The sequence below is a fragment of the Vigna unguiculata genome, chromosome 6 (genome assembly GCF_037176805.1).
Source record: "Vigna unguiculata cultivar grain cowpea cultivar isolate G323 ecotype 2 chromosome 6, ASM3717680v1, whole genome shotgun sequence".
Taxonomy (NCBI): Eukaryota; Viridiplantae; Streptophyta; class Magnoliopsida; order Fabales; family Fabaceae; genus Vigna; species Vigna unguiculata.
This window is the reverse complement of record NC_140797.1, coordinates 33393783-33417837: the sequence shown is the minus strand read 5'-3', so window position 1 is coordinate 33417837 and position 24055 is coordinate 33393783. Positions and strand designations below refer to the sequence as shown.

Below are 24055 nucleotides of genomic sequence, written 5' to 3'. Positions count from 1 at the left end.
TTTCTGTGCATTAAATTCAGAAAAAAAAAAAAAAAACAGACATTTTATTAGACTACAGATTGAAGTGACATGATACATGGCTTGGTATTTTGAGTGGTAGCGCATCAAACTCCATTATAGACTTGATAGGAAACTGATACATAACACAACTTGCAAACATGAGAACAAAAGGCAGAGATTGAAAATAAACTACTCATTTATTTGATGGGATCAAACTGCCAATTTAAAAGCTTCTCCAACATCAATACAGCACATGAAAGCAAACTAGAGACTAAAGGTTGCTCAAAATGGCTGTGATTCTCAAGAAATTCTTCAAACCACTGCAAAAATGAAGAAGATTTAATCAAGAAACACTATTTAGTCAAAGTTGTGCTTATGCTAACAAAAGTTCTACTCTGGCATAAGATTATTACCTTTACATTCCGGTGGTGTTTTCAGACCACATTTACTGGGCAAGGCCAAAGCATTGGTGGGGTTGAATCCAAATGCTGGTAGGACAGACTTGTATCTGCAAAGGCAAGGCAAATTGGAATGCTTAACAACATCACAGCATTTTTTACTTGGTTTTGGAGGGTATTGCCCAGTAACTGCTGCATAGCATGCACTTAGTTTAGTTGACTCTGTGTCACATAAAACAATTGCTTTGGCACCACCTAACATGACAATGAGCAAGGTTGCTAGTAGCCACTGCACCAGAACATTGCCACTAGTATGTGCCATATTCTCCTTGACCTGGTTTACCAAGCAACTAGGTCTAATCTACACTTGTGGTTTTGCCTTAAATGTTAATTTATATACACTGAAGTTTGGAGTGTTGTTGGATTAATATTTTGTATTGGTTTCACATACTTTTAGGTGTGTCATGTGAATCCACTCTGTGGATGTTCACGAGATTGGTTTACCTTTTAGAATTAAAGATTTGGCCTTAAACACAACCAAACATAAACTGGTTCATTACTTGCTATTATGAAAAAGAAAGGACAAAAGAACATTGCAATATGGTTTGAATTTGAATCTGGTCATGCATGAACTTGTACTGAACCTTATTTGGTTGTTTTCTATATTTAATAAGATATATTAGTTAAAGAAGTAAAAAAGTTTTTGACATAATACAAGACACTATATTATATTCATGTGTTAGTTCTCACATGTTATTTTTTAAAAGAGATTAATTGGTATGCATCGAAAGTAAACAAAATGTGGAAAAAAAAAAGTATTTTGAATTATAAATTAAAAAAAAAAAAGGGTCTCCAACTGTGTTTGGATTCTAAAAGAAAAATCATTGAGAAAGTTAAATTAAAAATGGAAGTTGGTTTCTCACATATTTATGTCTTTATTGGATCTATTATGGAGTGGTAGGAAATGTAATGGTATTAAATACTGGAAAGCAATATTTTACTGTTCATTAATCTTAACACATTTTCATAAAAAAAAAAAAAAGTACTTATGATTTATACATTGCATGTAATATAAAAATATAAAAATAAAATATGCATATATACTCTAATTTCACAAAAACATCAAATAATTGTACTGATCAATGGCACAACATAAAGGGTCTTAACTGTTTTATAACTTAGATAAGCCAAACATAGATTAACATCACTTTTGCATAATTTCAGAGTTTTGAACACACTTTCTTTGGTAAACAAACCATCTTAGTGGTCAACTTCTCCACTTCCACTCCAACCTTCAAGGTGTTTCCTATCACCTTTGCACTGAACACCATTTCACCATGATTTGGCAACAATACTAACTGACACTTGTTCACCAGTGCATCAGACAGAGACACAGAATGTCCGCAAAGGGTAACAAAGCACCCCACAGAAGGGTGCTCCAAAATGAACCTGTGAGGAAAATATGCACCACTCACAACCCCTCTTCCTTGAACTCTCTCTTTAAACCCTTTTGGAAGTGCTGATTCCACACACTCAAAACCCTTAGGGTGTTTAAGAGCTGCAACAAAAGGCATACCTGATAGCTCAAGCCCCAACACCACTTCCTGAAACTGACATGGTTCCAATGTGCACTCACTACCAAAGGAACAATAAACCACACTGCCAGCTTCAAAACTTCCAAGCCATTTAGCCCAATTTTCATCAACAAGGCAAGTTGCTTCTTTCGGTACAGTAACATGCCCTTCAAGCAACACATGCCTCCTATGATAATAATCAACATAAGCTCCTTCAATCACTGTACTACCTTTGAGTCCTGTTGCATAAGACTGAGTTAGAATACTGTTAGTACAACGTTCAGTGTGAACAATGGCTTTACCATGATCAAGTTTTCCTGATCCAGCAAGGAGTTTTGGTTCATGCAACAGTTGATGATGTTCATCAATGTTGCAGCAGTGCCCTTTAGATAAAGGGTGTGAATATGATGATTCAAAAGTCAATGAGGAAGAGCTTATAACGTGATAAACTAAAGACTTGATTTTTAAGCATTGAGTTAAGCGTGGTTTTGGCACCCAATATGCATGATCAAAGAACACAACGTTTGGCTTTAACTCAAGCAGGTGGACTTCAATGTCCTTCTCACATAGGAGCATTGGAGTCATAAAAAATGAGACAGTGCAAGAAGGAACTTCAGCAACATGGGGAAGGCCATGATGATGATGATTCTGAGGGACACAGATTGGGATAAAGGAGATGAGATTAGGGTGGTGATTGAAGTGTTGGAAGGATGCATGTGTGTGCTTTGGGATGAAGAAAGAGATTTTGTGTCCTCTTTCTGCAAGGCTATTGGAGAGTTGCAGAAATGGTGTGATGTGTTCCTTTGCAAACCATGGGAGGATTGCTATGTGTAGAGAAGGTGAACAAGCCATTGTGGCCAAAAGTAGAATTCAACAAGACACAGTGAAATCTAAGAGGAAAGTAACATGTGAGAAACAACTTGTTTGAAACCCTATTTATAGAAAAAGAAAAAAGATCATGGAAAGCATGGTCGTGAGTGACACTTATCTTGTTTCTTTCAGCAGAGACAAAAGAAATAGAGTTAAAATAAATAAAAAATTAGAAAAAAATTTCACCTAATTTATGCTTCACGTGTAATGTTATTTATAATTTGGGTGAAAAAAATTAATTCAACAATTTCTTCTATTCTTTTTTTTATCCCATCAATTAACCTTATTTCTACTCCAAATTATCAGTCAGAGAATCGAGTTCTTATGTAAACACATTTCAATATCTTATTAGTCATATTTTTCACTGTAGTTTTCAACCCCACCACTTGATCATTCTAACATGGATGATAAGGTTAAGAATCTAATAATAGAAGAGAGATGAAAAGAAAAAAGTATGATGAGATTTGGTGAAAAGTGGTTGAAAAGTAATGGTATTTCTACGCTGTCTATCACTCTATATGTATTTATTGTTTATAGCCTAAGAGAAGAGTTTTACAGCTACCCACGTAAATGCGTGTGGACCTCACAAACAATCAAACGTCACAAAAATTCATTAATTTAAAAAGTTGATATTGTGTAGTATTATCTATAATTGCTTTTGTTTTTTATTTTTCATTATTGTCATTTTTCTTGTATTATTTTTAAAAATTCCGTTCTAATGTATATTTTTAATATTTTTATTTGATTTTTGTTATTAACATAAATAAATAAGAGATAATTGATTAACATGTTAAAAAAATATTAAAAGTAAAATGTCAGAGCCTATTAATAATTTTATTTTTTTATAGTGTAAGTAATATATGCTTAATGTAGTAATATATTAATTTATGATACATAGGAGATTAAATAGCCAATAACTAATCACCTATATAATTAAATCAACCAATTGCAAATACAATTATTCTCTGCTTGTTAAATAGTTATTATTTGTAACTGTGAATTTCTAACCTATATTCTGGGAATTCTTAAATGTCACTTCGTGACTTCAACTAAGTTCGTAGAGAAACATTAATAGAAATAAAGAATAAAGGTGTGAAAGCACGTATAATAAATGAATGAGAGTAACGTTTGTTTAGTTTATAGGTACTGTTCTTTAGCAGACAAATTCAATTCGTTTATTATTTTAAATTAAAGGTGTATCTATTTTATCTTCTTGTATATGGATGCTTAAGTAATAAATATGTATTTTGGTATATCTAATAGCCTCGAAAAATTTTAATTAATTTATAAGAACTGGTGTTTAGTAAAAAAATTAAATTCGTTTATTATTTTAAATCAAATGTTATCTATTTTATTTTACTGTATATGGATGTTTTTGTGATAATGAAAGTAACATATTGCTTAAGAGTTAAGATGACAATTTAAATATATTTATTTCCTTTAATCTTTCGAGACAACTCTTGAAAACAGTATTATGAAAGAGTTTTAAATTTCAAAGTAAAATATACGTAAGATGGAGTGATAAATTATAAAATAGTACAAAAATACTAAAAAGTGTATTAGGAACTTAAGTAGTCATTTTGTATGAAAGAGTGTGTGATATTATTATATTATTTATAATTAAATTAACTACATTCAAGAAGTTAAGAGTATCTCATTTTGTTATTCATATTTGAAAAAATAAAATAATGTGAATAATTTTATATTGAAAAGCATTATAAAATATTTAAAGAAAAAAATGGAGTTAGAGTGAAAAGCAAGTAAATGAACTTAAGAGAAGATATATAAAAAAAATTAAAAAAGAATTAATAAATTAAGGAAGTTAAATGTAAAAATATAAGAACTTTATATTGTTGGTAGTACGATAGATCTACTAATTTTATTAAATTAGATTTTGAATGACTTTAATACTATTTTCAAAAATTAAATTTTAAATTTAACTTAATTTTTAAAATACAACTTAGTAAAATAATATTTTCATCAATATATATTATAAGTTAATAATATGAGATCTCTCGAAAACTCCTTAGAAAATGTGAAAGAATGTTCTTGAAAATGTATAATTACGAGTTGCAATTTCCTTTTAACTTTTACCTCACCTCCATGTTTGTAGAATTAAGCTAAGTAATTTATACTTTCATTCATTTGTTTTTTCTTTAATTCCTCTTTAGTTGTTTTTCCTTTTAAATCTTTTCATTTCCTCGCTAATAAAGACCTATTCCTCATACTTGAGTTAAATAAAATTAATGAATTTGATGAGAATTTGAGTATCTTAGATGATCCTAGCTTATATCCTTATATTGAAAAGTTACTTCAAGTAATGAATTGTTTTTATACTTGTCTTTAGGATACTAAATATAATGTGTTCTTATTCAAACATTTTCATTGTGTACTTTTTAATTAAACATTTTTTTTTTTTGTATTTCTACATCTTTCATTAAAATTTATGCTGGTTCTTGTATAAAAATCTTGATTTAAAATTCTTATTCAATTGATAGATTATTCCTAAGTTCAAGACTTTATTGAATTCACCTCATATACATCATGACAACTATGAATCGACTAAAGAATGGTGACATTCAAAGAATTCGGTATAGGGTTGTTTTACTTCTTGTTACTATTAAAATATAGACATAAAGTAAACATGTTCACAAATTTGAAAGGAAAAGTCAAATGACAGCAATTCAGATATAAAAAATAAATAAAAATCCAAAATTTTGGTTCCACCTAGCATCCATCATAAACAATGCTCACTTTTCTTTTCGTTTTTGTCTTATATACTTTTATAACCTTAATTAATAAAGATTGTGTTTTAAATATATATTGTTAGGAATTTCACATTGGTTAGAAATGAGAGAGTAGAACTATTTATCATCGTTAATAAAGATCATCGACCTATAGACCAAACAAGTGGTATCAGAGTTAATGGTTAAAATCGGCTTAGAAAAGTGAACGTCTCTGTATCGAAAGTCTTCCTGACAAGGGTTCGAGGTAAGTGTGTCCCGTTAAAGATGAACGGCGGTACGAGAAGGGATACTCGTGGTTGGGAATGCTTCCGATGAAGGGGGAGCATACCAATGTGGTTGAAGGGACTCGCCCTTAAGGAGAAGATTGTTAGGAATCCAAGTGTGAGTCTAAGTCCCACATTGGCTATAAATGAGAGAGTATAACACTATATAAGGATGAAGACTCATAAATTCATTGTCTTAAGGTTTTTAGTTGAAAGTGATGTCAATGTCTTATTGTCTTATGTTGATGGCACTGGCGGAACATAGACATGACAGAAGGGAGCCGTAGCTCCCCCATTGATTTTTTTTTTACTTTATTTTTTACATATTTAAAAAATAATATTTATATATTTTTACTATATTTATATTAATTTCAATGATTTTTATTTTATTTTATTTTTTATATATTTTGAAAAAATATATTTATATATTATTACTTTATTTATATTAATTTAGTTTGAAAAAGTTTTTTTTTTAATTTAACAATTATGTTTTTTCTCTCTATTATATTTTTTTATACTTTTTCATTTGGCTTCTATCTTTTTTATGTCTCCATCTCTTTTTCTTCTCTTATTTCCATCTCAATTTTTACCATCAATTCTTTATTATTTTCAAAATCAAATTGTACTACGACAAGATTGAGGAGTTAAGGAATATTTTGGGCCGAACAATTTTTTCTTTTGAATAAGTTCATTTTTATCCTTTTTTTTTCGAAACAATATATTTTATTCTTATATGAGACTTTTCTACGCTCTAGGCATATCTCAATCTCTTAAACCTCATAAAATCATGCTCTAATTGTTTATCAACCTCTTATTTATGTAGCTAAAGTTATTTTAGGCTTTGAAGTTGTGTAAGGGAGAGCAAGATTAGTACTCTACTATAAGGTAAGGGAAGCTAATCAGTTATTAGTTTTCTTAAAATATTAAGTCTTGCTTTTAAGATTTAATGGGGTATTCATAATTTTATCTTTTTATAAATAGGTGAGAGGTGACAAATTTATATTAGAAAAATTATGGCAAAGAGTAAAAGAATTTGATTCTTTTTTTTCAAGAGGAAGACTTGTGATGAAGATGAAAAAAAATGCATCTACGTCATCTAAAATTGAGAAACTTTATGAGAATCCAAAAATTGAAGAAAACGAAAAACAACTCTCTAAGGTTCCTAAAGTTACATATAAAGAATTTGAAAATGCTTTAGAACGTGATCCGGGAAAACGTCTTCAAATTTGGTAATACATATAAGGTAACTCTTTCTTAATATATTATTGTTGATGATAAACTTTATGTTACTCTTTCATATATATATTTATTGTCATATTGTTTGGATTCTATTGTCATGAGTGTTTGTTTTGAATAAAAAAATATCTAAAAAACTGAAATTTTTTAATTAAAAAAAATAATTTATATATAACAAATATAATTTGGCCCCCCTAAAATTTGTGTTCAAGTTCCGCCACTAGTTGATGGATTCAGATCTCATTGGTGTATATTTCAGGATTGTCAAAATTTTGGTTAAATTACTCTTTTACTGATTTAAGAAATTTAACAAAAAAAAGACAAAATTGCATTATCTTTTCAAAAATCGATATCAAATTAAGACTATTTGATACTTTTGAATGAAAATAGGAACGAAAAGAATAATTTTAAATGTTTTATATAAATTAGTAAAATATTGTATTTACTATTTTTGATAATAAAAAATAATTAAATTATAATAATAATTATTATTATTATATTATAAAATTAAATAAAAATAATTTTTATTTTACTATAATTAATTTTCATTTATAATGGTTAAGTTTAAAAAAATAATCAAATAAAAAAAATGGTTAAATTAAACAAATAATCACATAATATTAATAAATTAACTATTTTTATTTAAAAGGTAAAATTAAAAATTAAATGTAGAAAAAAAAAGACTTTTCCTCGTATATATATATATATATATATATATATATATATATATATATATATATATATATATATATATATATATATATATATATATATAATTATTAGAATATCAAATATATTAAAAATATAAAATTTTGAAATATGTACTTAAAATTATATATTAAATTATATAAATATAAAAAAAAATTGGGAGGACCATGGCGTCCTCTGTCAATACTGAGATTCGCCACCGTGTGTGTGTCTCTCTCTATGTGTGTGTTTGTGTGTGTGTGTCTTTGTGTATGTTTTTAAAAGAACTCAAACATTTTTACTGTTAATTAAAATAAAAGTCCAAAAGTTTTCTAAAGGGATCATTTCTATATATATATATATATATATATATATATATATATATATATATATATATATATATATATATATATATATATATATATATCAAACTTCTTACAAATAAAATATAAATTTGTTTTTTTTAAAAGAACTCAAACATTGTCACTGTTAATTAAAATAAAAGTCCAGAAGTTTTCTCCTGAAAAGGGATCATTTCTCCCTATCTTTATCTTCTTTCTTCTCTTGCTCACTCAAATTACATCATCTTCATGATCAGAGGTCAGGGTTGTGATCGTCGCGAAGTCCTCTTTGAATCTGACCGAATAAAATTCTCTTTCGGGTAAGTCGAATTTTCTGCCTTAAAAGATACCCACTTTGTTTTGGGTCCTGCATGTGATTCTTCTTGGGTTGCATGTGTTTTTGGTGTCTTTGATTTCTCTCCTTGCTAATCAATGGTTTGTTTGATTCGGTCTGATAGTTTCTTTTCACTGTCTTTAGGTTGAGGTAGAGTTTTTGCGAGCTCAAAGACGTTTCAGGGTTCGTAGAGTTTTCGAGCGATTCTTTGAAGGTAAGGGAAGCTAATAACTTTTTGTATCAGTGTGATGTTCCGATTTAATTATAATATTGCATGTTAATTCTGGCTGTAATTGGGAGTTTTTGTCTAACAAATTGGGACTTTTGTTAATTGAGGGTTTTATTATGTATGTTGGTGAGAAAAGTTGAGTTTTAAAAATGTTAATCGAATAGAATTAGTGAATGTGTCCAAATATGTTATGGTTGCTTCTTATATATAAGATGTATTGAGATCGATGATTTATTAGTGTTATGATGAGAGTAGATTAGTTTGACAAGAGAAAGTTGATAAATGTGAGGTTAAAATTGTAGTCTTGAAGTAATGTGATTTTGGAATTGAACTTGGAATTGGATTATGATACAATAACAATGAAGGTAAAATATGAAATCAGATTGGAATTCAGAGTTGAAACCATCTTGAATTTGAAAAAATGATATTACTTGGTTAAGGATGTGTTTCACTCGTTTATGAATTTGTAAATGTGATAGCTCACATGGTTTCGGATTCAAATTGGAATGAGAGATCTTAGTTTTATACTTTTGGTTCCACCTAGCATCTATCATAAACATTACTCACTTCTCTTTTTTGTCTTTAGTAATTTTATAACCTTAGTTAACAAAGATTGTGTTTTAGATTTATATATATATATATATATATATATATATATATATATATATATATATATATATATTATCATTTGTATTCTTGTAAAGATAACTAATTTTACTGTTCTAATAAGTTACTTATAACATTATTAATGTAATGAAAAATTAATTTTTTTTATAAAATTAATAAAATACAACCAGTTTACGTATATTTTTTTTATAACTTTGATATAAATGTAATATTTTACTTTAATATTTATTGCAATAATTATTTGTAATTACACTTTTTTATTATAATTTAAAAATAGACAAATTTGCACTGTAAGTGCATATGCTTTCACTAATGAAACAATACAAATAAACAGAATAAACAGATGTTAGAATGTATATATCAAAACATCATAACATTAAAATAATAAGATTATTTGTTCTTATAACTTATTTATAATATGTTGCATAAGTTTTTAAGATATAATAAAAATTTATCAGCAATATCCAAAAGTATACAATTACCAAACTAAGTTCGTAAAATTGAATAAACCAAAATAAAATATGAAAAATAAGAGAAGAGGAGTAAAAGTCTTTTTTAGAAGAGGAAAAACAACTATTTATATAAAGTGAAGACTTAACCTACAAGATCACTAAGAGAAAAAATGGAGAAAGTGAATGTACACGTAAACCTTCATGATATAACATGAACTTCTCCATAATATAAAATTAAAAAACTAGTAAGTAAACTAATAAGAACAAAGAACAAAGAACTCGGGATATAACAGGAAAAATAGGAGAAAAAATGAGAGTGAAGGTGTGTTTTGAAGGAGATGCGAAACACTTATCTGCAGTGAGTGAAAACACTTAACCTACAAGGTCACAAGTTCTCATGTTGACTGAGGTTACCAAAGGAATGATGGAGAAAGTGGAGACACTCACAAAACCTCAAGATATAGTATGAAATTTTCGGTAATGTCAAAAAAACAAAGAAATTGCAAGTTCGTAAAATCATAGAATCTATCTAGGATACAGTAGGAAAGATAGGAGCACAAAGGAAAGTGAATGGAGATGTATTTTGCAGGAGATGAAAGACACTTATCTATAAGGAGTAGAGACTTTACCTACAAGACTATAAACTCTCATGATTGTCAATGTTACAGAAGGAAAGGAGGAGAAAGTGAAGGCACCCACCCCGCTTAGGATATGAAAAAATTGTTCTAACATAAGGATACAAACTATTACAATTTACATCACCTAACAAAACTAGATCTATCAGGCTAGAATTTATGTGAACCCTAAATTGACCATGAGAGACCCAAGACTCTTCTGTCTAGTTATTTCTATTTCGATAATTATTTAAATATTAAATCGAAAATGTATCAGCGGTATAAATAATTTCAATACTAACATAAAATATTTTAGACATGTAAAAAAAACATAATTAAATTAAAAAAACATAATTAAATTAAAAGAACTATATTTATTTATTTTCAAAATTTATGGACCAAAATATATCAAAATTTTGAATAGAGACAAATTTCAATTTTCAAAGTTAAAGAACTAAAAATATACTTAATCCTTCGAAAAATATCTGTTTGATCTTAAAATCAAACTCGATCAATTTAGGGCCCTTCCCGATAATTAGAAATCTATACTTAGATGAGGTAAGCGTAAAGATGCAATGTTACTTTACTTTTTAAAGCACTTGGCTATCCTTATTTTAAGCTCTCTCCTTTGAGATATCCTTTGAGATATGATATCATAAGCACAAACGTTACCTAAGTTTTCTCCAAAAACATAGGTATGTACATCATCATCTGGCCAGCTGCATTTCATTAGCTACACATAAATGACATGAGTAGTGTTTGAAGGAAGATACCTTGTACATAATTTTCTTTCCTATTGTCAGAGAATTTTACAGGTGTCAGAATACCCACCCACTGGTCATTCTATCCTAAATGCCAAGTTAGACAAACAACAACTGCAACACCTACAAACACATCACTCCCAAACTAATACTTGTCTCTATTACATTTTCATTCTGCTAATAACTTATCAACATCAACTAACAACACAAATCTGATCAGTCAAATTACAGAACCATATCAACATCAGGTCAAGATCAGCTCCAACTATACTGGAATTAACACCCTGCAATCTGTCACTGCAGCCAAAAGCAGATTTTTATTAAGTTCTATGCATAAATATCATTTGGAAAAGCAAAAAGTTACCATCAAACTGAAAACAAAACTTTCAAACCCTGTCTACTAGGATAAATCATTGTTTTGTGAAATTTGCATTGCATGCACAAGTACTAAAAAAATGATATCAACTTATACTATGCTAAATACAAGTATGAACCAGTTCGATACCATGAGACGGTATCCTAGAATAAAAACCAATCATAAAAGATATGGAGATTCAACAACTCGCAAAGTAGATAGCATGTTGAGACATCATAGAATAAAAGTGACTAAGCAGTCAAATATCACAGAAGCTTCACATAAAGGAGGTCTAGTCAAAATTCAAAGAGGTTAGGAAAAAAAAGAAGTGATATGACGGTTTTGGAAAACAAAACTGCTGTGCGAATCAGTTCTACTAACCATAGAATGCTGTCAGCATCATGAACTCCTAAAAATATGATGACGGCCCAGAACTTCAGGTATTCCCAATGCTGAAATGCTTTCACAGCCAAAAATCTCCTGAAGCTTCGCATCACACAGTATTGCCATAGGATTCATAGGATCCTAGGAATATCAGATCATAATTTGTTATTCGCGTCACATAGTCAACAAGTTATGTCCCAACAAAGTTAATAACACATAATTTGTTATTCAGAATATCAGATCATTTAACTGTTTTTTTCAAAGTAATTGTGTGAAAAGCAAACTATTTTTATATCCTTCCTAAAATAACCATATTTACCTTCAATTGCCCATTACAAACTGGAGGACCTACTTGTTTTTGCTCAATCTTAATAAAAGCACAGAAACTTACTAATGCACCCAACATTTGAGCACTAGAAACAAATTATACAAATACAAAGACTGAAATTTCAAGGTTCGATACTAGATTCAATCATGCTTAGTAAAACAGAAAATACTCACAATGTATGATGTCTCAAAATACTAGTAATTGTTTCAAAATTCAGTGGTAGTTAGCAAAAAACCTATCAATTATCTTATCAGCAATTATCAGCATCATCATCATATTAAACTTTAACGCATCAATGTCAATGCACGAAGTTGGTCCATATTTTATCTCTCCATTGTTTACCTCTAGCCGGTTGACTTTTATGTACTCCCAGATACGTCTCAGAACCTCAGACTGTAGCATCTCCCTTTCAGTAATCCCAAAAAAGTTACCCAGTGCATCAGATATTATTACAGAGGGAGTAGGTTCAGCAGTTCTTTTTCCTGAGTCCACATCTACCTTCTGCTTCTTTGGAACAGGCTTTTCTGAAAGTCCACAAACATGAAGAATTTAAACAACACATTAAACCACAATTCAAAAAAACAACCATCGCCAAGATACACCTACTGGTTGGTTCAAGGGGGATAATGTGTTTAGCTAGCAACTTGTTCATCTTGAACATATCAGTACAATCGGTCTCAAACACCACACGCAGCTCTTCATTGCAAATTATTTTCCTTTTGTTGCTGGGATCTTGAAGATTGTTTTTCCTTATGTAAGCCCACAGTTGCTTCACAATCTAAACCACATGCATTTTACATTTTTGAAATAGTGCTGGAGCATATCATAATGCATAAAGCAAAAACAAATTTCAAAAAATATATTGCTATTAACCTCGGTCCTCGACAGTGCTGGCTGGCCAACAATGACCTGAAGTTCAGGCGATACACCACAAAGTTTGGTGAGACCTCCAGGGCCACCTCTTCTCTTCACCTTTGTTTGAGTACTACAAGACACAAGAAACTAATTATGATTACCAAACAAATCACAACAAAAAAGTAAATGTCATATATAATATTCAGTTTGAAAGTACAAAACAGAAAGGTTTGAATTCAAGCACATGCAAACTCATTGCCCCTTACTATCCATACAGCGATCTTGAGTAACAACTATGTTGCTGACACAGCATCTCTAGCTAAAGCTTAATCCTCTGCCAAAGGCAAGTATGGTTTCCCTGTTTTCAATTTTATTTTTTACAAACAGATAGAAATGTCACTTTATTTTCACTTTTTCAAGCCAAAAACAGTCAAAAACAACAACAATACTATTTTTACTAACAAGTGAACCTTCCACTAAGTATAAGTGAAAGTAAAACAAACATACAAAAATATTTTCACAAGTCAAATTCTCTGTTTTCAACAATTAAACAACTAGTATTTGTTCCTCTGTTTAAATATATAAATTATATTTTAGACTTACAATCAACAACTTAAATTAAAAATTAAAATTATTTAACTATTACGATATATTTAAAAATACTGAAATTTAAGTAGTAGATAGGCAAAAGGAAATAGATCAAAAGAGAAAGCTAGTTATAAAGATTAAACATGCCATATAAATGAAAAAATAGATGTGGATGGTTGAGAGAATCTGTTTCACTAATCAAGGAAAGAGTATGAAAACAATCTTGTAGAGAACCGATACATTATACAAAAAAATATGTAAAGTGCTTGTTTAGGTTAAAGTTAGGAGACCTCAAAGCCTTTTTCTTCCAAAAATAACAAATCTTTCCTTCTCAATTCATTCATTGGAACATCGATAAAACTAATCGGTATACATATTTTACATATATATTTATAAAAAATATTAGAAAAATACAATGACGGCTAAAATTAAGTCATGCATGAAATACAAATTAACTAAGATGAAAGGTCCTTTACAAATTAGTTTAAGTATAAATAATTTTTTGTCATTTTCTTTTTTTCCTTCTATTTTTTGCAAGTATAAAAAAATGAAAAAAAAAAAGAATATCACTCCCGAGTTGTCATCTAAACTATAATACGCTAATGGTGTATTATATATTACAAGCAAAAACCCGCTGTTCACAGTTCAAGTGGCGCTAATTGTTCCAATTCCTTTTCCCCTAACCCTAATTTCCCTTTACTTATGAGCTCTCACTCTTCCAGACATTTTCAAACAAAGCAAACAATTTCTTCTCAGTGAAACCTAACCTTTCCTTCGGAGCATCGCTAGCAGGAGCAGGAGCAGGGGCAGGAGCAGGAGCAGGAGCTTCAACGCGCGAAATATCAGCAGGAGTGGCGACGACAGCGTTAGAAGAAGGGAATTTGGTAGCCTGGAAGCCGGAACTGACAGGAACAGAGTGGAAATTAGGGTTTGGTGGAGGGGCGAAACGGTCTTTCTGCTGCTGTATCTGCAACTGCGCATTTTGCGGCGGAGGTTGTGGTGGTTGTGGTTGGGATCCGAAAAGGAGGTTGATCTGCGCAGTGATGAAATCGAGCTTGTGAGAGAGGTCGTGACCGAGCTTGGCCTGCAGCTCCTCCACCACCTGGTTCAGCGTCGTGAAGCTCCGCTGGCTAGGGTTCAATTCGCGCAGCAACGACGACACCGCTTCCGATATTTGTTCCTCTGTCACCATTTTTTTTTTCTCTCTCTTTTAAACTGAAATTAACGGACTCTTTTCTCCCTCTTTCTCTCTCTGGTGATGAGATTTTTGTTTTCTCTCTCTACTCCATAGTGTAGTAGTTCAGTCTCTCTCTTTCTCTCTCTATCTTTCTCTCTCTCACTCTTCGGTTTTGAAGAGTGGAACGGAAAAAGACAGAAATTTGAAGGGGTTCGATTGCAAGATGCCACGTGTTCTTCTCTAAAATTGAAGTTAAATAAATATTAATATTTTCTTTTTCCTTTTGTCAGAACAGAAGTTATATCCCTCATTTGATGTTGAGGAAGATATTTTTGTTAAAATAGTACATAGATTCCTTTTGAGATTTTTAAATCATGTAGTAGTTTTTTATGTTCATTGATGATGATCTCAACAGAATTTGTGTAGATTATTGATTTCATGGGACTTGCTTTCTTTTTTAGTTTGTCGTTTGTAAATGTATAACCTTCAATTTGATGTAATTCATTTTTAGTTTTTCAAAAAAAATAGAAATTAATATCCAAATTACTGTTTTAAAAATAAAAATTATTCTTCCAATAGAAGAAACTACATCATGTTGAAATCAATGCTAGTTTTTAGGAAAGACTAAACTCATACTTCTTGCACAAATGCAGTTAATCTGTGGGTAGTTAAATTTAAATGTGTTATGGTGTAAAGTTTTATATATATTAATAATTATAAAATTTTAAAATATTTGTGTGATAAGTTGAATTAAATATGTGACACACAAGATGGATGTAACATAAAAGATGCATGATTTTTTTTTTAAATTATAAGTTTTAGATTTAATATCATTTTGAAAAGATGAATATAACATTTGTGTTTGATTTAACGATAAAAGAGTTATAATATATGAGCGCGAAAATAAAAAAACGAAAAAAAAAAGAGAGTGAGAAATGGATGCTTCTCAATTTTAAAGAGAAAGGTAAAAGCTACGTAATATGTCATGTGTCCCGGTTACCCTCGATTGTTTTCCATACAACTTACGATTTTTGTAGTGTTACGTTTTTTTTAAATCGATTCTAACTAGCTCATCGAAAATCTATTTTACTCTTTCATGATTATTCTCCTTTTTTATAATTTCTCAAGAATCGATTCTTCTCTTTTATCATTCTTCGAACATTGATTCTTCAAAAATCTTTTATGGGTGTTTTGGCCGTCGAAGGCCTTGAAAATACTAAATGTGTTCTTTTCAAAATCATGTTATCCCTTCTAACTTTGTTTCTTCCTCTCTAGATTTTCCTTTATTGAAAATTGTTTGAGCATTTTGTCATTTAGGTTAGATTGATTGTTTGGCTGAAGAAAATGGGATTAATAATAATATAATGGTATTCTAAATCTTAACAATAAAATAACTAATAATATTAATAGTAAATAATAATATACACCTATATATAAAGTATACATCTCTTTGGTGTACATCTTTATTTTTTCTATTTTACCTTTAATAATATAATTATTAAATGATTGGTTAACGACAATATTTATTATTTTCTATAAAACTCTTGTCCGTTACAATTTTATTATTCTTTTTATCTTTTCATTAGCACAGTGTTATCGCATCTGTGTTCACATTTTTTAATTTTAAAAAAATTTAAGTTAAGATCAACAATATATATAATTAAATTTTAAAATAATTGTTAAATATAAAATTAAAAAATAAGATATATATAAAAAAAAATTAAAATAATGATTTTAGACAGAAATTTTTTTAAAATAATGCTTAAAAGTAAATTATCTATAAAATAATTAATTTTTAAAATAATTAATCGTAAAATTGGTATTATAAAATGTATAAAATTTTCCTATAAATTGTTATAGATTCATGAACTTTTATTTCTTTGTCTTATTTATTGGCTACAACTCACTTATACACACTTCTTCCTCCTTTCGTTGCCAACAAGCATACCATAAACGTCACTATCTATATATGGTTTGATGTATATACCCAATTTCAAAGAAGGAAAAGAGAAAAATGTTAAGGGATGTACTTGAAAGAAGACAACGTACCAATACTTGAAGTTGGAAGAATGAAGACAGAAGACAAGATGTGCAACTTATAAAAAATTAGGACAAAATGTTTTTTACTAATATATATATATATATATATATATATATATATATATATATATATATATATATATATATATATAAGGGTATTTTTGTGAATTAAAGTTTAGCGGATACGGGTATCCATGGATACGGATACTATGATACCCGTACCCGCCTTGTTAACATGTGGGTATCAAAAATACCCGTACCCACGGGTAGCGGGTATCCATTTTTAATATCCATTTCTTATCCATTGCGGGTTTATCCGCGAATACCCACGGGTACGGATATTTTCGACATCCCTAGTCTAAGGGCTGGCCCATGAGGAGCCAAAGACCCTAAATCAGCCTAACACTCTCACTCCCATCTCACTTTCAGAAAACATTTGTCCTCAAACCCCTTCGTTCTCAACGGAAGCTCTGTTAGGATTTGATCCTTAGCCTTCGTCAAGGTTGCTCAAGCTCTTTCGACCCCACGTAAGTTGCTCCTTAGCTCATACTAAATCTCTCCTGGTCTTATTTTAGTGTTTACTCTGAGGCTCATCTCAATGCCCTTGTTCTGTTCCATTCTGCTATTTTTTTCTAGCTTCTAAGTTTGTTCCTTGAGTTGTGGTGCTCCGCTGTTGGTGTCGAGGCCTTGCACTAGCTCATTCCAGGTAAGGGAAGCTAGAACCTAATCTTGTATTCATCCTTTTAATTGTTTGGCTGTTGTACTACAATTCTGTGGTTGATATGATGTCCTGGATGCGTGAAATGCATTAGTGTGTTATTCTTGGCTTGGTATGAATGGTTGTTGCAGGAAAACAGTGGTGAGACCTAATAATCTCGCCCAGGCGAGATGAGCAGAGGATCGCCCAGACTTTTTACGCAAGGGGTCGCTCAAGCAACCAGCTCAGTTTTGAGCGAGCGAGTGTCTCGCTCAGGCGATGGGAGTCTCGCCTAAGCGAGAATGCGCAGAGGCCGTTGTGGTGTGTGTGTCGAGCTCTCGCCTAGGCGGAGGGAGCTCGCCTGAGCGAGAGTCCTTCTCGCTTGAGCGAGATCCTCCAGCCTGAGCGACGAGCTGGGCGAGAATGCATCCTAAATTGGGTTCCCTCTGTGCTTGAATGTTTAGCTGGTACTTTTATGAGTTATTGTATGATGGCTTAATGGGAATGTTTATGCATGATTGGGAGAGGGTTTTATTTGTGAATCATGAGTTTGACATAATCTTTATATGAATTATACTCGAGAGGTTGAATATATGTATATATGTGGTCACGAGTTTGACATGAGCAACAATGGACATGATGGTTGGTAATCCAGTGGCATGGCTTTGGTATGAGGAGAAACTCTTTACTCATGGTTGGAAATGACAAGTTGGTATTGATTCAACGTATGATAAATAAGGATTGGTTACGAATGAGGGGATGAGGTTCCTATGTATGATATATGTATCTGTTACTTGGCTATTTGTGTATGTTTGTCGTGTGGTCAGTACGTAATTCCTTGAAGTCTCTAGGTGGGACTTCAGGGTCGTGCTTCAGTGATCGGGACGTAATTCCATGTGTTAGTGGGTGTCCATGGTGGTGCCCCATCTATATAACTTGGTAAGGATCGCATCCTAACACTCTAAGGAGTCAGTTAGTCTCACTTAGAGCGGACTGGCTCCTGTGGTGAGAGTAGCAGGAGGCCTGAAACTCATTAAGGGTTAACCTTGTGTGTGAGGGAAACTGATTCATTGTAACACTTGTAACACATAGCTCGGGGGTGAGCAAAGGTATCCACCATAAGTGCAAGCATCCGCTGAATCCGACTAGGTTATATGTATCCGGATGAGTGGAGTCTTAGTGTATTATTTTGGAAGGTCATAACATGATTGGGTGATGTATGTATAATTGACCGATAAAGCATATCTGATTGCATGATAAAACCACATTTGGCTCTAGCTTACCCTTTTGTTTTTGTTGTGTGTCCTGCTGTGTGGTACTTTCTTTTGCGATGATCATCAACTTATTGATATGAGCAGATGCGAGGAACACCCGTGGTCAACAGGGAGGTGATGGTTCCACTACTTAGCCTTTGGGTTGACTTCTGCCTTTGGGCTCTTCATTTAGGGCTAAGGCCCATGTATTGTTTTCTCCGAGAATTTGTTTAAGTCATTTTCACTCTCTTACTTTACTTTGTACATGGCATCATGGTGTATCTCTTTTATTCGTCCTCTAAGCAATTGGGATATCTGTAGAAGTGACGTTATACTCTTTTATTCTCGCTTCTTATATTATATTGTGTAACATATCCTTTATTTAACTTTATTAAATAAATGGGGTGTTACAAATTTAATGATACATATTGTATGTTATACTTTGTTCATAATTAAATTATAATATTATCCTCTATTAATATAATATTATAAATATTTAAAAATTGTGTATACACAAATGCAACCCACATGTGTTTATGTTGGTAATAATAATATGTTAAAGTTGAAGTTGAAGGAAAAAAAAAACGTGGTGATGTGTTGTTGAAAATCTTGGTCTTTCAAAATTTGTTCAAAAAATATATTGTAAGTCCCATTTAATTTGATGTATGTCGCTTGTTATTCATGACAATAACAACCATTTCATTTTTTGATTTTTTGTAATAAATGATTCATTCGAAGTAAGTTGTGGTTTTATTTGACTGTTGAATTGTGACGTGAACCAAAGACATGAAAGCTCTATGATGGAAAAGATATATGCTAACTAAAAATTCACAAATTTATTCAAAAATAACAAACAACAATCAACAACACATATTAAAATCAGCCAAACTCACTAACATATTAACCAAAACACACACACACTACATTTGTAACCCAACTCACACTCAGTCACAATACCGAAACATAAACCACACATACAAACACCCACGAAATAGTTGCCCACAAATTGAATGATAAAGTCTCCGTACAACCCACCTATGTAAAAACCAACAACAAACACGCGAATGTCCTATGATATCTCAACGAAGACGAACAACATAATGAAAGAAAGGACCAAACACATGGCCACACTCATAAAACCACCGATTGTCGTGGAGAAGACAAACTAAATGTTCTATTTTTCTTTTCGTTCAAATCGATTTTCTATGTCAAAGAACAAGCGTTGAGGTTCTCCACGGAAACGAAATAATTTGGCTCTAATCCTACTCGTGTGACCTTTGAAAAAAAAAGAGAATGAAAAATAAAAATTCGGTGACACATTAGCATGTCAAAAGTGAGTAAAAAAAATGTGAAACTATCGTTTCCGTTTCTCAATATACTAATTTCACCACTATACACGATGCAACACAACACCATATAATGTTTGTGTTAACTCCATCGATAGTGTTTGTGTTTTTTGATTTAGAATATTATTGCGGTAAAGTACGTGAAAGACATGCACACATATAGTAGACATGTGTATAAGATTCTATTTTATTTTTCTATTTATGTTTTTAGATTTTTTATTTTATTTTATGTATAAATTATAAATTAGTCCAGTTTTACTCTTAAATTAAGAGTTTTTAAATTATTTTTTTTAATTTAACCATTTTTTGAATTTAATATTTGTTAAATGAAAAAGTGTCTTGCAAAATAGATAAATAAATATTTATAATAAAATTACAAAAATTGTTAATATTCAATTTTATAATCATAATAATAAAATTAATAATAAATTTATTATTTTTATTACGTAATAAAAAATATAAAGTAAGTTATAACATTATTATAATCTTTGAAAATATATCACAAATGACTCAAGTACCATAATTATTATTATTTTTTATTTTTTAAAATAAAACGCACAATACTTCTTAAAACCAACAAAATTAGTTAAAGTTCAAAGGTTTAATATGCCTTTGGTCCCATTTTGAAGTCAAAATCTCAAAATGGTATCCAAATTTTTAAAAGTCTCAAATTAATCCTTTTTTTGTTAAAACGGTCTCAAGTTTGTTCTTTCTGTTAAGTCAAAGTTGACATCGTTAGAGGGAGTGTCACGTGTCAATTCGTCAAATTTTTGATTTTTTTTTATTATTGTTTTTTTTTGAATTTTTTAAAAAAATCAAAAAAATTGCCACGTGTCAAGCTGTCATCGTGCCACGTGGTAGTGGCAGAGTGATGTGGTAATGACAGTGACACATGTCAGTATTATACTAGGTGTCATTTCCTTAGTCTCAATTTGGTCCCTTTATTTTAATTTTTGTTTCAATTTAGTCCCAATTTTTGTAAAAATTAGCAATTTTGTCCCTCTTCAAATTTAAATCAAATTTAATTTCTATACAAATGTACACAAATATTTTCATCAAAATTGATATTTCAAATAAATATTTTTAACCAAATTAAGTTCATTTAATTAATATTTTACATTGAACTTTATTTAAAATTGTTTTAAAGTTGTTAATATAAAATAATGCTAATAGAAAAAAAATCATAAATTAACTAGTTCATGTAACAATAAAAAACATATAAATTTAAAATTTAAAACAATTCGAAGTAAAGTTGAATGTGAAACACAATTTTAGATAAACTTAGCTATGTTAAAAATATATAATAAAAATATCAATTTGAATAAAAATATCAAATTTAATAAAAAAATTTGTATAAAATTTATATAAAATTAATTTTTGTTTTAATTTGGATAGGGACGAAATTGAATTATTTTTATAAAAATAAGGAATAAATTGAGACAAAAATTAGAATACAGGGACCAAATTGAGACTAAGGAAATGACACCTGGCATAATACTGACACGTGTCATTGTCAGTGCCACAAGTCTGTCACTGTCACGGGCACAACGACAGCTTGACACGTGGAAACATTTTTATTTTAAAAAGAAATCAAAAATAATAAAATAAAATAAAAAAATCGAGGAATTGACATGTGACACCCCATTTAACGTGGTCTAGCCAGACTTAACAAAAAGGACAAACTTGAGACGTTTTAACAAAAAAGGGACCAATTTGAGACTTTTAAAAATTTAGGTACCATTTTGAGATTTTAATTCCAAAATGGGGACCAAAGACATAATTAAACCAAGTTCAAATTCTTCTTCGTATTATTTTTAAAAGATTAAATATTTTTTTCTCTTAATTATTATAGTTAAAATTAAAATTAATCTCTTTTTGAAACTTTATACTAATTAGTCGCTGATACATTTGACACGATAATTCCCCATTTTCTACGTAAAACTGCAGGAATTTTTTTGTTGAAAAAACTTCATGAAAGGTAAACGAGAGAAAGAGATAGTTATTCTAAGATAAATCCAAATATAGCTGCAGACCTGCACAAACATGTGGCAAGGGGGAAGTAAATACGCATATACACAAACTTCAAGCCTTCAACCACTTTCACTATCTTCTCCATAATACGTTCCAACTAATTTATTTTCAAATTTGTGCCTGAACTCCAAAGTTATTTTCTGCACATTTTGTCTTACAAAGATGTGAGGTATGTTTGCTAGTGAGGAACTTGGTATTCATGTATTATTTCCTTTCCTAATTTTCTCTAGTCTTATAAGGTACAACAGAAGGACATAAGTCTTTAACAAACCCAAGCATTCAAAAAGAGCTTGAATGTTGAATCCAAAACAAAATTGACCAACAATTATTAACTTAAGAAGTTCGTATAAATGAAGACACTACACCATTTAACAGACAGCTAGAGAAGGAAAGGGGAAAGGCTTCAAATTAATTTTCAAAGAAAGCTCAATTTTCATTTAAAATGCAAAGAATAAAAAAAGTATGTTTTGATAGAGCTACCTGAATTTGTTGGATTGATTACACGAGAACAAGGGTACTTGCATTCATCACCTTACAATTTTGGCAAGGAAGTTAGTAATTCATAATTCTCATGTATTACATAATTCCATCATTCACCATGAATAACAAAATAAGCAGCTAAAAATATTATGGATTTCCATAAATTACAATATTATGGAAAATCCTATTAATGATTTGAACAAAGACATTTTACTTGCAAGCAAAAGTCTGAACTTATGAGAGGCTCCACAAGAACTTGAGCATCTCATCCTCGTTTCACAACATTCCGCTTCTCGTGGAGTTTGTTATGAAAACAATGAATCATAAGTAATAGAAATACACAAACAAGAAAAAAAAAACAAGAAAATAAGCTACATTAATAAAGATTCACTAAGCTTTTAGGAGAGAACTATAAAAAGTGGAAAACGTTCCCGCAAAGATCCTCAAAATCTTACATTTGCGAAGCTTCTCGAACCTAGCAAGCAATCTAGCTAGGCTGGAGAGGAAGAACGAGGCAGTGACTAGTGAGTTAGGGTTGTGCTCTATTGAGAGCATCTCTGCAAGTAGTTTCGGGGAGGAGATTGATTGTCAATTGACTCTCGCCAATAGCGCACTTCCAGATGCAATGCAAGCACTTTCAGATGCAATGTAAGCGACCTGCAAGGAGGTGACGCTTGAGATTTGCGAGTCGTCGTGTGTATCGGAGATGAAGTGTGATAGAAAATTTTGAAGGTGAGGAAGGAAAGAAGAAGATTAAATCGTGGTTGGGGTGTATAAGGGTTAGGCGAAGCAAAAGTGTGGTTGAGAAATTGGAACTGCGATTTCTGATGCTACGACCTAAGGAAGAAGAAGAAATGAGATCGATAGAGATGGTATTGCAAAAGGGAAATGAAATTTTACTTCATTACAATTTTCAAACATTTAGGAATTTCTAAAATTATACTCTTTAACTTACTGGGGTTTCTATAAAACCTCTGAAATTTACTTGGGGTTTCTATAAAACCTCAGAAACTTCCTAGGAGTTTAAAAAATCTCTGTTACATGCATCTATTATTGAAGGTTATTGTAACCTCCGTAAATGAACCCTCATTAAAATTAATAATTTTTGTATTGTAATATAATATTTCATCTTTATAAATGTGTGAATTTAATCATTTTAATCAAATTTTGTGAAGTTTATTTAACATCTCAAACGCGTATCATAATAACATTAGAGTTGTTGATATTGTTTAATACATTTTGATCAACTTATTCAATCAATTTTAGAGAAAATATAAAAAATTTATTTTCTCTGCATTTAATTTTCTATCTTGAAAAACATTTTAAAAAACATCCAAATAATCTACATGATTTTGATAGTTTTATATTCATTAAAATCAATTATTGGT

General features: G+C 30.5%; 2 protein-coding genes, 1 long non-coding RNA gene and 1 pseudogene across 3 annotated transcripts; 1 reads left to right on the top strand and 3 right to left on the bottom strand.

Annotated features, from left to right (window-relative positions):
• Nucleotides 1-21: 21 nt before the first annotated feature.
• LOC114187260 (putative lipid-transfer protein DIR1) lies at nucleotides 22-918 on the bottom strand. The gene is made up of 2 exons (XM_028075454.2): nucleotides 414-918; nucleotides 22-320 (listed from the first exon to the last, which is right to left on the bottom strand). Exons 1-2 carry the CDS (start codon nucleotides 718-720, stop codon nucleotides 313-315), a joined length of 315 nt encoding a protein of 104 aa, XP_027931255.2. The 5' UTR covers nucleotides 721-918; the 3' UTR covers nucleotides 22-312.
• A 556-nt stretch (nucleotides 919-1474) lies between these two features.
• Nucleotides 1475-2894, bottom strand: LOC114187007 (cyanidin 3-O-galactoside 2''-O-xylosyltransferase FGGT1 pseudogene; annotated as a pseudogene).
• A 5355-nt stretch (nucleotides 2895-8249) lies between these two features.
• LOC114188747 (uncharacterized) lies at nucleotides 8250-8863 on the top strand. The gene is made up of 2 exons (XR_003605439.2): nucleotides 8250-8436; nucleotides 8595-8863. It is a non-coding gene; the product is annotated as an uncharacterized LOC114188747 (long non-coding RNA).
• A 2209-nt stretch (nucleotides 8864-11072) lies between these two features.
• LOC114188745 (uncharacterized) lies at nucleotides 11073-14991 on the bottom strand. Its single transcript, XM_085675240.1, has 6 exons — nucleotides 14411-14991; nucleotides 13074-13185; nucleotides 12807-12978; nucleotides 12543-12724; nucleotides 11870-12013; nucleotides 11073-11430 (listed from the first exon to the last, which is right to left on the bottom strand). Exons 1-5 carry the CDS (start codon nucleotides 14833-14835, stop codon nucleotides 11888-11890), a joined length of 1017 nt encoding a protein of 338 aa, XP_085531366.1. The 5' UTR covers nucleotides 14836-14991; the 3' UTR covers nucleotides 11073-11430; nucleotides 11870-11887.
• Nucleotides 14992-24055: the final 9064 nt, after the last annotated feature.